We start from the raw sequence: 14700 nt of genomic DNA, 5'->3' as shown, positions 1-14700 counted from the left end.
AACTAATGGTGGGATCAGTTCCAGACAAAGAAGGAAGTTAGAAAAGACAAAAAATAAGAAAGGGGGGAAAAAATAAATAAAAGCTACTTACTCCCCACTGAGAGAGTTTTTCAGGAAAAAAGAAGGGTTTAAAATAAATGTGCTCCTCCCCTAAGTGGTGCAATTAGAAAACAGGTGTACAGAACTGTTTTAATCTTTCTGCTTCATCTGCAGAATACATTTCAACATAACCCATCAGAGAATGAAAATAAACAATGGCAGGGTTATTTGGTTAGTACCTGGCAGCACCGAACATATTAAGCTTGATAAAACACACACACACACACACACACAACCCTGCAAACAGCAGAGTTTGGAGGTGCTAGTAGCACAAAAAGAGTGCCAGTTTGGTGTAGTGGTTAAGGCACAGCCATAGGAACAGGGAGACCATGAGTTCTAGTCCCATCTTAGGCACGAAGCCAGCTGGGTGACCTTGGGCCAGTCACACTCTCTCAGCCCTAGGAAGGAGGCAAGGGCAAACCACTTCTGAAAATCTTGCCAAGAACATTGCAGGGACTTGTCCAGGCAGTCACACAATGTATGTATGTGGGCCTTTGACTGACATGAAGCCCACCCCTCCCCAAAAGTAATACAAACCTGTGTGTTCAGTAATAAGTTGAGTTCATGCCTTGGTCTATCAGCCAAACAATTCCCATGATTTAAAGATAACTATAGTTGGTGGAAATGAGCTAAGAAATTCTTTAACTAGTTTTAAAGAATTCCTATCTGAAAGAAGATAGAAAGATATGTCCCGGGTTGCCCCCCCCTATATATACATACATACATACATACACATACACACACATATAATATATATATATATATATATATATATATATATATATAAATAATATATATAAAATTAAACAAGTCTTTCCACAGAAAACAACACAAATTTTAAGTTAAAGATAAGAGAAATAGAGAAAAGTAATAGAAAAGTGAAAAAGAAACAAAGAAAAAGAGATAAAAAAGAAGGAAAAAGAAAAAAAAAAGATAGAATAATAAAGAAGTGGCTTCCGATCTTGTTCACAGCAGTTATAAGTACATTTATATATTACCCTTTCTCTCTAAGGTTACATCAAAGTTTTCTTCTTTCCATAATCTACCCTTTCTAATCATTAAATCCATAAATCGTCAGTTCATTTTTTTTCTTCTTTCAGCAAAAAGTCCATAAGGGGTTTCCAGTCACTAAGTCCCTGGTTGCCTATTAATGATTGCTGAATTTTAATTGGGTTTATTTCTTGACTGTATGTTCTGGCTTACGGTATACCTACCAGAGTCACACTGTTTGAGTTAGGCAGCCATGTAAATTATTTAAATAAATAAATAAATAAATATTGCTAGTTCACAATGAATCTTTAGAATCTGATGTTGGGCTTCATTGTAGAACTGATTTCACAATTTTAGGACAGATAGCAACTTTCCACTGCTGTAACTCCATCTGTAACTCAGTCCATAGAAAACATTATTTTCATTGTCCATCTCAAAGGGACCATGATTAAGGAAGCCTGTGGTCCAGCAGACTCAGGATGACTAAAATATGAAACTCTTAGGGAATGATCCAATGCAGCTAAAAAATAGCAGCAACGTTGATACACATTATTGTTGCTTGACAAACACCAAACATTGTATCAAAACCCAATTCAGACACTTTGTCCTTGGGCTGAGAGAATAGTCAAGATTTCCTCTGCCCCCAGCCTTGACTTCTTCCAGAGTGGGCAGGGCTGAAACAGGAAGCCCTGTGGGCTCTCCATGTGATTTGCAGGTCCGCAGATCAGGGTTTAAAATAACATGGGGAACTGCTATGAGTAGAGGAGTGTCCCAATTTCAGACTTGTCCCTGCACATGGGAGAAGATGGGAAAGTGGCAGAGACATAGCACAGAGTCCACCCCATTTTCCTCTCTTTTAAGATAGGGGGCATGCAATGTCATGTATTTGATTCTTTATTATACTAAGTCTTGTTAGCCCTTCAAGGTAGTGCAGATAAGCACAAACTCTGAGTACCAACACTATCTTTATTGTAAGGTTATAATAACAGAATCTTGCAAGTCTGAAAGCACTTCTCCCCTCCTTTCCTTTTACTCTCCAGAAAACTAGGGAGGTCTGAAACACTTCCCACGCACCCTTTATTTCTGTGGGCTGAGATCTCTTTTGCATGACGGTTGTCTAGTCTGTGGCTCTTCTTCCTGTCTCCCAAAGTCATTCCCACATACTATTACAGCCATAGTTTGCACAAATTTAAATCTGTAGGTAGAAATAAGCCTGCATTTCCACTCTCCTTCTCTGTGCATGGGAAAGAAGAGAATGTGTCATATTTAACATGACAGTGGTCTGCACAATGCTTGGCCACCAAGCTAAATAAACTTTATGAATCAGATGGAATAGCACACCAAGGGTTCAATGTCCCCCTGCACAGCCCTACCTGAATATGTTTACATTTTTCTCAATAGGAGGATATTAATTTCCATCTCTCCAATCCTATTCTTTCTGGTTTAAAATGTGAGAACTTTGTTGTTGTTGTTGTTGTTGTTGTTATTATTATTATTATTATTATTATATATTGAACTTAGTGCTATGTAACTTAATTTTATTTATTTGTACCATTTATAGGCCAGCCAACTCCCCACAACTCTGGACAGCTTACAATTAAAAAGTTAAAAAAAAAATTACAAAAGACAAAAGAAATCACAAGTGACACCAAAAACAGCAAAACAAACACACACAAAACAAAACAATACACCCACAAAAACAAACAACAAAACCATCCATCAGGGGTGCAACCTTCCCTCTGCCTTAAAGCCTGGGGGAAGAGCCAGGTCCTTAATACTTTCCTGAATGTCATCTGGGCAGGACTCATCCGGATCTCTCTCTCTCTCTCTCTCTCTCTCTCTCTCTCTCTCTCTCTCTCTCTCTCTTAGTTATATTTTTAATGACAGACAAAATATTTGAAAATAACTAGGAAGTCATATCTGATTTAAATATATTCTTACTTGGAAGAACTAATTAAATTAAACTGAACACGTTCTTTTCTTCAAATAGTCCCCACCCCAATTCATGTTTGCATATAAAGGAAAACTCTATTAGGTAAGAAAAATATTTTACCAAGGTTTTTTTTTGAGGGGGGGAAATAAAAAATGAAAAGTTAAAAGAGAACTGCACATTAAACCTAAATGAATTTTAAAAAGGGCACAAATGCCTATGCAACTGGAACTCTTGTGATGGAATGGAATTATGAAGGCCAGGCTCAGGGAGATAAGCGCGTTCTTAGTTCACCGCAAGAGCATGGGAAGTGCAAGAGGATCAGGCACCTCCCTGAGGAATTCATGGTGTTGTGACTGGCTGGATTGGGAGCTAGGGTTCAGTCTGGGGAGATTCCTTCTAGAGGTTGTAGCTAATAAACACAGCAGAACTGAATTTGCATTGTCTCTTGGAGTTCTTTGGGCTAAACCTGACATCAATCTCCCTCGCCTGGCCTTCATAATTCCATTCCATCACACTCTGCAAGAACAGACAACAATACAGTACAGTATCCCAAAGATCCAGTGTGATCAACCACTAACTAAACTTTGTTCTCTGTGTTGAATGTGAAAGGGTTGGGGGACAGCAGAGAAGAACTTCAGGGCACAAGCTTAATACTCTTGTAATTGCATGAAGGAGGCGGCAGTTCTTAAAAATAAAAAATTCAGGGCAGCCTGTCGACCTCATGTCTTCTCAGTTCATACCCCCTGCCTCCTAATTGCTTAAATTCAGCAGCATGTGTGATACTGTGTGGGTGGAAGTACCTTCTGTTAGGGTAGCAGGATCTTTGGGTCTAAAACCAAAAGATAAAATTTGAAAAATGGCTATTTCTTGAAATGTTAGAAAGCAAAGCAAAAAAGCTACGGTGTATGTGCACGTGTACGTGTGCAACACTTAAAACAGAGTCACAAATATGAAGCAGAGAGGTTTATTACAGAATATGTTAAGAGGATTGGCAGCTTTCACGGTCTTAGAAAAGGGACATTTTATCAAATTCATCGCCATGACTAGAGGCACGTGTCAATTTTGTCAACTAGCAAAGCTGATTTTTATACTCTACAAAAAAGCATCTGATTTCTGGAAAATGCTGTTTAACATATTTCTTGTGACTTTTAATATTAATACTATAACATACAGTATGCCTTCTCTAAAATAGTGTTACTGATAAATATGGAAGTTTCTCTCATGCATTGTTAACTGCTCTCGGACTGACACACAAAGCACAGAGCTGAACGACATGAAATGGCTTGGAAAAGCTCGGGAACTCTAATACGTTACACATGTTTACTCAGTTCAGTGGGACTGATTCCCTAGTGTGCAAAGGTCTGCAGCCTTGGCTGAATTAATAGCATAACAAAATGTTTCTGCACCGTGGCAGTGCCTGAAATCTGTCCATCTGTTGCTCTTTATTATCAAGTGTCTGCATCATTTTAAAAACAAACCTTGATTATTTTAACACGAACCTTCTTTTTATAGATTATGATTTTATTTTATCCCAGTGATATGTTACTTCTCCTTGTGTATTATGTTGCTTTTAATATGCATACTATTTCCTATTTTAAAACCTGCAACAAAAATAAACTTGATGACAGCTGTAAATGAATGTGCCCAGGATGAAGACTCGCTGTATGGAATGGATCTTGCCTCTCAGCCAGTGTCTCTCAACCTTGGTGTTTTAAGATGTGTAGATTTCAATTCCCAGAATTTCCCAGCTGGCTGGCAGGGAATTCTGGGAGTTGAAGTCCACACATCTTAACGTTGCTAAGGCTGAGAAACATTGTTCTAAGAAAATATGCATAAATTGCACTAGATCCGCTGAAACACCTTCTCGCTCCCCTATGAATTGGCAGTCCTTGCAATGTGCTTTCATCCTCAAATTTCACAGCCTGAGCTTCCCAACGGATGAACTCTAGACACTCTGATAATAAAAATGGCAAGCCAAGAGTAAACTAGAATTCACAGCATTCTAACAAAGATGCGTTCCCTTTGTTCAAAGGTCTTTAAACCCTGACTTGATAGGCATTTTAGAAATTCATCAATGGGCATATTTAATTCTTCCCCCAAAGAGCAGACAAAAATTAACAATAGTCCTCTAACAAAATGGTATGGAGTATGTGAATTATAATACTTCGTGCTCCAGATATATTCTGGAATATGATGGACCAATATGGGAAAGAAACTGAGAGAAAAATGATGTAGATGTGCTTGGGCTGTAACTAGTGCAGGATCACCATCCTCTAAGCCAGTGTTTTTCAACCTTGGTAACTTTAATATGTGGCAATCTATTAAGATGTGTGAACTTCAACTCCCAGAATTCTCCAGCCAGCATGAATTCTGGGCATTGAAGACCACACACCTTAATGTTTCCAAGTTTGAAAAACACTACTCTAAGCTATGTCACTATAGTAATTTTCAAACTATAGATGTGGAAGCTAAATTGGAGCTTATAGCTAAGGTGAGTGTTTGATTTTGGATTTCTTTACTATTGCTACTAAATCACCACCCATCAGTTACTTATGCCATCTCCTACTTCTTAGATGTGACTACAACTCCCATCATGCTTGACAACATGGTTAATGAACAGCATCAGATTGCAGTTACACAAACAGCAGATTTCATCTTAGAAGTGCATAAATGCAATTGTTACAATACTTTCTTCCTCAGATATCCAGTCCTAGTTTGCCTTAAAATGTCTACATGGGTAACGAGGAGCACTTCAGTGAAATCTTGGCCAATTAAGTGTGGGTGTTATTGGGTTGCTCTTTGTTATTTTAGAAGAATGTGTGGGTGATATTCACATGCAAGAGATAGAAGTGGAGTATATTTTGGAAAATACATTAGATTAATAGATCATATATTGGGCAATGAGATCTTGTGGGATATTTTGAAAAGGCTACAAGGAAATGATCTGGGCTCTCCACTCAGGGTAGAAGGTAATTTGGGCTGGAAGCAAGCAAAATAATCTTCAGAAAGTTGAAGGTAGTATGGCCAGTGCAATTAAAAACACAACACCAACTTAGAGTCTCACACACATGGTCTTCCCTGAGATTCCTGATCCAAAAATTAAACAGCTCTCCAGTGCAAAAAATACAGGTAGTCCTTATTTAGCTACTGCCTCATTTAGCAACCATTCAGTTATGACAGTGATGAAAAAGTAACTTTTTGACCAGTCCTTGCATTTATGACCTTCGTTAGGTCTGTAAAGCAAAGGAAAGCTGAAGTAAGTTCATAAGCATAGTCATGGTTTCACTTACCAACTGCTTTGCTTAACGACCGAGTTGAGGATCCCAAATTGTGGCTGCTAAACAAGGACTACCTGTAGAGGGCTTTTCACCAAACACTTTATTCAATGCAGTAGAATGTTGTCATTCTGCATCCATTAGGAACTAATGCTAATAGGAATTTTATGTTTTTATTAAACATTCACTTTGCATGGCACTCTGTTTAGTCTTTCTATTCCTATGAGCCCTGCCATGTCCATGTGGAGTATGGCAGTATCTAAATACAATAAATAAATAACAGAGCCGTTTTTTATCACTAATTCTGTTGTTCTACTTGCATCTTTGGTTCAAGCAGGTTGCATTTTATTTCCCATACACGTGTTACCATTTTCAGTTTGATACATTTGAAAAAAATCCTAGAAAAAAAAGTTTTTTTTCTGATTGTGCAAGACACTGTTAGAAATGGATGGCATACTTTTGAGCATTTTAAAAAATAGTCAAACCAGGTTTCACACAACAATTTGGAACATATAAACAAAGTCTAACTTTTGATGTACCCAGATCAGAGAACACTACTGGGAAGAAAAACACCTGGATAGCATCATGTTCCTTGATAGATTTTGATACAAATTCAGTGGCAGAATTCAGTGAAAGCATCATTTCCAAAGAGATCATGCTTTTGTAATTCAGTTGTCCTGTAGATATTCTTGTAGACTTTTGTAAATATACTTTGCAAAACATTATTTACAAAAAGGTGCTGGTGATCACCGGTAAAGCCCTATGTGGCACAGGGCCTGGATATTTCAGGGCCATCTGTCTCTAATTATATCTGCCTATCTTAACAAGATCCAACAGGATAGGCAGTCTCTAGGTCGCATCAATTAAACAGTGTCATCTGATGGGATCCAGGAGGCATGCCTCCTCTGTCACAGCACCTGCCCTATAGAACAGTGCCCCCTCCCAAAGATTTGGTTAGCCTCAACCCTTTCACCTTTAAGAAGGCCCTGGTTCTTTCCCCAAGCCCTAAGCCAGGATGATATATCAGCCCACTGAAAATACATGTTTTCATAACTGTGACTGGTTTTGTTATTAACTGATGTTCTTATACTGTGATGTTTTTAACACTTGCTAGCCTACCACAGTCATGGCAAGCGGGAAGGCATAATCCGAACAAATACTCCTTGCAACAGTTGTTCAAAAGAGAGTAAACTAAGAATCGTATTCCAGAGGAATAACCGTACTAAAGTCAAACGATGATTTGAGTACCAGTCTGTAAACTGTTTGCCTATTATTAAGGATAGTCAAATGCAGTTAAGTATTCCAAGAATGTTGCTATTCAGGTGACAGTTTACTTTTATTATTTCATTACAGAGTTTGATTGATAGAAGTAAGAATTAGAGTGACAGCCAGGGACAAACATACAGGAAAGTTTTGTCAACAAGTAATATAAGTGCAGGGAGCTTCAAACAGAAGTAGGATGTTAAGTGTAGATTATTAAATGGATAAAGAATTGTAGCAGAAGAGACTATATAAGTCCACCTGAATTGCTTGGAATATAAACATAAAACATTTTATAAAAGTTTCATAAACATGAGTATTTTAATGTATAAATATTAAATCTTTATGATTATCTACTTTGCTATTTTCATAATATTATTTTTAAAAGAATAGCCTGTTATTGGCCAACTGTTCCTGAGGATGTGATAGATCAGGGTTTTCCAAAATGGCCAGTATTGACCCCCAAGGGTCAATGGGACTATCCAAGGGGTGGATGATGATATTATTATTATTATTATTATTATTATTATTTAGTATTTATTAAATTGTTTTCATATGATGAATGTTTGGGGGTCTATGAACAATCTGAAACTTCATGAAGGGGTTGATGAGCTGAAGAGTTTGGGGACACCTGTGATAGATGAACTGAACAGATCTTTCCTGAGCTCCCAAATGTCAGATTATCTCTAGCTAAATGACATTTTATTTTAATGGCTGTTCTTCTCACCAGGGAAGAGCTGCAAAGCATGCTTAAGGTTTCCCTGTTTTTTGTCATTTTCCTAGTGCAGCTCTTTCCTTTCCCACACCCATAAGGTATTAGATCTCTGTAGCAGGTACGGTAAAGAATTATTCTGCAATCCTATGCACACTTATATGGAAGTAAGTCCCACTGGATTCAATGTAACCTACTTTTACTATTGTAAACATTTGTCTCTGGAATGCATTACCCTATCCTCGAGAATTTTATAATAAGAAAAATTAACTTTATTTATTGTTATTTGTTTTACTGGGCTTACAAGCCACTCCAACTGAAGCCAACACTGAGCAACATATATCCCAACCTTAATACATTTTACAATAAAATAGCAAGTCATAAAAATATTTATCTATCATCTATCATGTTGAGAATCTAATCTATTCAACAGTGTCATACAGCTTCTATTCTATTCTACTGCATATCCATTCAACAGCTTCTATTGCTAGAAAGAATTTGCTAATAGATCTCAACATGTTTTACCCAAATCAGTAAGAATCTCTATGACACTTTAAACAAATGTACGGCTGAGTCAGTTTTCACCCAAGTCTACATTTCATCAGATGCATCAACAGCCAGTGAAGAGCAGCATCGCATACTAATACTGTAGGTAAGATGCCAAGCGTGCAAGAATCTTTCTTAAGATCGGTGGCACACCTTAAATTTTTATTCAAATCGCATATATCTCTAAAGTGCAACCCTTTATAATTTGGCTGTTTTACGTAAGTTTAATACTTCAAAATTTTATTTCCTAGAGTGGCACCCATACATTAATCAAGGAGGAAACTCCATATGACATGTATTACAGGACTTCCATGTACAACCACTGTTTTTTTCCTAGTCTCCCAAAATCTCTCTGAGAGTTTGAGCCACCACAACCAAGACTTTCAACATTAGTATACGGTGGCAGAATACATGCCGAAAGATGCAGAACACTGAGACAGATACAATGAGGAGACAAGACCATCATTAAACCCAAATGAAGGATGCAACCCATATTTCATTGAATTCGAAGGCACAGCTCTCAGTGTCTTTGGATTGAACCTTCAATATGTGTCAATAGTCTGTTTACAATAAAGTGCAAAACTAGACTCGACAACAGCAATTTGTGGATATTTTCCAACAGATTGTTTTAAACCATACTGTATTTATTCTCTCCCCCCACCTTCTTAAAATTTGAGAAAAGCAGCACAGGGCAGAAATGGAAAATTGCTTAACCCTTTTCCTTCAAATAATCTATCTACTTTCTTACCTAATATTAAACAATGTGGCCTCAAATTATTTTCTTTTGCAGAGAAAGCATACATTTCGGGGGGGGTGCTTACAAATCTATTCCCAACTTTCTTGTGTCGTGTCTAGTTTAGCCCATATGGCATGACCTCCTCAGCTTCTAAACAGATTCCTAATTTCCCTTAATCACGCTTCCCATTATGACTACTGCTGTACCTTCTAAAAAGTCAATGCTTGAGGGGCAGGGGAAGAGAAAAATATGAGGTGGCAGAAGAGAAAAACTGATTGGTAGTTGGGACAAAGCAGATGCCAATTCAAATTCAGCCAAGCCATAAACTTCAACATTCACTGGGAAATAATAAAAGATTGCTGAATCTTGCAGTATGACCCTGAGCATATTACTCTGAGCTGAAAATGTTCAGTGGCATTACTTCTTAACAAATGCAATAACAACTGCAGCCTCTGGGTTGCAAAGCTAAAATGGGATGCCCAGGTACTTTGTAATGCATCAGAGACCTGGCAAGAAAGAAGTAAAAAATAATACATAGAAAAGTAATTTAGCTGGTGGAGCAGGCATAGCGTGGAAGAAGGAGGTAGCGTTTGCTCAAAATCCTTCTGTGCCAATGGCACAAAATGCCAGAATTACACCACATCACTGATTGGTAACAGGGACTTCAATCTACTGGGGAAGTGTCCATAACAAGCCTCATTAAATGGGAATGTATAATTCTTATTGATTATTGCTCGAGTAAAACTCCTGGTGGATCAAGATCAACCTATCTATGCCTGCCTTTAAGGGTACCCCAAACCTACCCCCTCTGGTATATTTCCTGAACAGGTACAGTTGCCTATGGATGCTGAAAGAAGCGTTTCGTTTTGCAATTCCCTGCAAAGAGAAACTCTGGAGCACATACTGGACTGGGACAGGGATGGACTGGTCCCAGCAGGCTTTAAAGGGAAGAAGGAGCAAAGAAGCAAAGGATTTGAGACGGCTCTCTTGTGGGAGGGATCCAGTGGCTGTTCTCTGCTGAGGCGTGGGCAGCAACTACAAGGAAGGGAGGGAGGATGTGCAGCTATCACTGCAGAGAGATAGATTCTGATAACACCAACTGTGATGAGGAAGAGAGAAGACTGACAACTCCCTCAAGCCTCTGCTGCCTTGCCTTTGATCTTCAGGTTTACACAGGTGTAAGGGGCAGGACCATCTATCTCTCCCCTGCTCCCCCCCCCCTCCGCCCATGCCAATAAGGACATCCCTGGGAGGAGGCTGTCAGGCGGAGGCAGATCCACACACACACCTTCTTTGCCAACCATCCCACAAAAAAGCGCATTCTGGGCTTCCGGGAGAGCCTCTTGCTGCCAATCACTCAGCTGAGAGATTCCCTGCAGGGTGCAGAAAAGGCAGAGCGGGGGTAAAAGCACATCGAGCGGCGCTGCCAAGAAGGGGCATGGCAGCGCAGATCCGGGAGCAGGGCTACCCCTTTCCGCGGTCCTGGCGCAGAACTCGCCCTCTGCCCCTTCCAGCAGCCGCCGACAATCGAGACAAGGACGGCGCTCCGCCTGGACCGCCACCCGTCTTCAGCGCTTCTCCGCATCAGGCCATGCCCTGCCCAGCTTCCAGAACCGAAAGGGCGGCCAGATGTACGCCTGCCTGACCCCGAAAGGGAACTGCGGCAGCCTCCATCTCGTCTCCTCCACGCCCCTCCTTACCTACTGTCCTGGAGCCGATGCAGCCCATTCTTCCGGCCAGCGGGGCTCCTCCAGGAGGAAGGAGCGGCGGCGAGTGGGGAAGGAGCAACCGCCGCAGCAGCCTGCGCACCGAAGCAGAAGGCGGGAGCGCGGCCGCGCTGTGCAGCGGAGTTCCCGTCACGGCGAGTCCCCAAGGCGGCCCTCCCGGGGCCGGAGGGAGCTCCTCATCACTACGCTCAGGTGCGGGAGAGCGCTCCGAGCCAGGGCTGCGGCGGACAGCGCGCGACGCCTCGAGGGAAGGGCGCGAGACCCTCCGCCGCCGGTGCCGCCAACCTGCCGCTGCCGTCTCCCTGAGCCCGGCTCGGTAAAGGATGCTCCCGGGGCTCACAGGGGAGAGGGGTGGGCGGGGGAGGAGGAAAAGGAGCGCTGAGATTGGGTAAACAGCTCGGGAGCCTTGCGCGGCGCTGCCATTGGCTGAGTCGGAGCCGCGGCTGGAGGAAGGAGGCAACGAGGAGCCCCCGCGCTGCCGCTTCTGCTGCGTGTGATGCTCGAAGTATCAGCCAACCAGCCAGACACTCTGACACCCGCCCATCCGCCCCGGCATGCGGAGGTGGCGGCGACGGCGGCGGCGGCAGGGGGAGTGGCGCTGCAAAGCGGAGGACTCGCATTCACGCGCGAAGGCTGCTGCGAGCAGGGATCCCGTGCTGGAGGGGGCATTTTGAGGCACACCCTGGGGAAAGAAAGGAACCGGCGAGCTAAATCGGAGTCCAACCAGGGATTCGCGGGACGAAGTGTTGGGTTCAAAGGAAGTCCCGTTCATCTTCCCCGGGTGAGCATGCAGAGGATGGCAGCCGGGACAGGAAGGCGCAAGCTGCCATTCTATGCAGCCTTACCTGGGATTAAGCCCTCTTGAACCCAACGGGACTCGCGCCGTAAGCAGAACAACCGCGCTGTAAGGCTCCGCGCTGTAAGGCTCCGCGCTCTGCTCTAGAGCAGGACAGCCCGGTGCGCGAAGCAGCCGACAGACGAGGCGCTCCGAAAGCCGTACCGCGCTCCTCCCCGCCCCGGTCCCCAGCGGCTCCGCGTGCGCAGAGCCTCCCAGCGTTTGCCAGGGGGAATTGCAGCAGCGCCTCGGAGCACGCGCCGCAACCGCATTGCCTTGCGCTGCACTGCATCGCTTGCTGCGGGCGCGCGGGGGGCTCCGCCAGACGGAGGCGAGACCCTTGCGGAGACGCGGCGGCAGGGGAACGGCCGCACAGGCCGAAGCGGGGCAGACAGGGCATTCAGATAAATTCGGGCGAAGAAACCAGGGAAGGAGACGAGACGAGACGAGACGAGACGGAAAGGGAGAACAACAGAGCTGAGCGGGCCGGCGCCTGATGCCTGCAGTTGAATGGAGGCCCCCAGGTGCCTCCCCGCAGAAATATCTGCAGCCGGTTGCATGGGGAAGGCTTGTCAGACTCGCGAGCCTGGCTTCTCTGCCATCCCAGCAGGTGGAGGAGGAGGAGGATCGGGGCCTCAAGGCAACAGGCATGGAGGAGAGCTCCCCGCGTGAGGTACCAGAAGGGGAGCTTTCATATTTACACGTGCCGGATCAGCATCATCTGTTGCAGCAAAAACAAATGTCAGAGACAAATATGTTTTGTTTTAAGATGCCTCAGAAAGTTTGGTTATTGATTGCACTAGAATGACGTAGAAGCTGCCCTGGAAAGATTTTGTTGTTGTTTTTTTAATTATAATTACTATTAATAATTCTATCTGCCTGTCACTGAACAATCTCTTCATGTCAGCTTCCTTCCTCTCCACATTCCCAACAACTTTGTGTATATAAAATGTTCCTCTCCCTGGACCATATTTCATACATCTGCTGATGTAGACAGTAATTCATAAAAACTTGTGTGGTCATAAATAAAAGCGGTTAAAGGATCTGCAAGACTCTGCAAAAGACTAAGACAACTAATTCTTCCCAGACAAATGCATGGTGGCAGAAGCTTTCATGGCTAGAACTACTCAATGGGTTGTCCCTGCTACTAATAGTGATCTCAAGGTCAGCACTATACTGTACCAAAAAGAGAGCTGTGACATAGCAGGGAAGGATATAAAAGCTGAGTACTGTAACAGTTTTCCACGAGTAAAGCTCAACAAACAGGCTAAAAACAGCACCAGGATTAAAATCTCACACACACACACACACACACACACACAAATCCATGGAGCCCAAAACAGCAAAAGCAAGACCATAGAATTCAAACACCTGTTCAGACAGAAATGTTTTCATTTGGGGTTGAACCACAGAGAGGAAGATGGCCTGACATCTGAGGCCACAAACTTTCTGTGTGAAGGATATCACACATCATTATCACCCACTGTAACTGAAGGAGATGGCATGGCCAAGAGAAAATGGTATGGTTGGGTCAGATATAGCTATTGTAGAACTGCTTGCCTGCGAAGACCAGCCTGGAACGGAGCATCATCTCCAGCTTAACTCCTGGAAGAGAGGAACCATGACTTAACTCTCAGTTAGCACTGAGTGGGTCCAGCCTGTTTTCTTTTTAGCTCCCCTTGATCTAAATACAACATAGAGTCTGGAAGTGTGATCTGCTATTAGGGATGGAGGTATAACAGATTACAGGAAATGCAAGCTTGGGAGAGAGAAAACTGTTTTGCTTCTGGTTACCGTGTTGCTCATGCAAGGTAATCTTAAAAAGATTTTGTATTTTGCAGAATGTGCGTGTGTAGGATAGGATGTTATAGAAGTCTAGCCTGTTGCTCATGAAAGATGCTTGAAATGTGGTGGCTAGAGTGCTGTGGCATAAAGAAGCTAGAGTACTTATGCCAGAAGTACTGGATTTTTAGAAACTGGTATTTTATTCTTAATCTCTCCATGAAGAAGTTCAGGGGTTGCTGCAGGCAGCATTTTTCAAACATGGGAACATATGATAAAATCTGCACCTTTTCCTTTCCCCTCCATGACTGTGTACAAGCATGCAGCACACTTACATGTATCTATATATGAAAAATGTGTCTGAAAAAAGAAATCACACAAAAGAACTCAAATGATACAGATGAAAGTTCTTAGTGCTGAAAGAAGAAATCACATTTCAGACCTTGTCTATTTACAAATCTCAAATAATTATTTTAAATCTGCTTACATAGAATGGTCCTCTTCCTGTCTAAAGTTACTTAAATTTGAAAAGCAGATAAGCCATATGATTCAAGATATATTTGGGGGCAATGACACTTGTTTGTTTACTCTCTTCTTTGTTCAAATAAGAATTAAGTTTATGTATCCACTCAAGATAGCAAAAGGGGGTTGCATTTTTCCCTTTCCTCTTCTCACCTTGTATACTTTGTCAAATAGTGCCTTTTCTTCCTGGCTAGCTCCTCTGGTTCCAGAGTTGGGCTACTGGGGAAAAAAAAGTTTGGGGGATACACAGTAGGGAGCTAAAGCAAGTGAGGAAAGGAGAATT

General features: G+C 42.3%; 1 protein-coding gene across 4 annotated transcripts in view; it reads right to left on the bottom strand.

Moving 5' to 3' along the window:
- FAM131B (family with sequence similarity 131 member B) overlaps positions 1 to 13835 on the bottom strand; it is a 62968-nt gene extending 49133 nt beyond the window's left edge. For 2 of the 4 annotated variants that reach the window (XR_015795781.1, XM_088138566.1), the window contains exon 1: positions 11252 to 11767. Coding sequence is in view for 2 of the 4 variants with exons in the window: in XM_088138566.1 (XP_087994692.1) it covers positions 11252 to 11279 (28 nt within the window). In the remaining 2 variants the exon portion in view is untranslated. Of the gene's footprint in view, positions 1 to 11251; positions 11768 to 12123 lie in introns of those variants that run through there. The other 2 variants (XM_088138568.1, XM_088138567.1) reach the window with 2 other exon arrangements.
- Positions 13836 to 14700: the final 865 nt, after the last annotated feature.

The sequence above is a fragment of the Python bivittatus genome, unplaced genomic scaffold (assembly GCF_059951505.1).
Source record: "Python bivittatus isolate LINGU-HERP-01145 unplaced genomic scaffold, Pbiv_v1 ctg000270_np1212, whole genome shotgun sequence".
Taxonomy (NCBI): domain Eukaryota; kingdom Metazoa; phylum Chordata; class Lepidosauria; order Squamata; family Pythonidae; genus Python; species Python bivittatus.
This window is presented reverse-complemented; position numbering and strand designations above follow the sequence as displayed.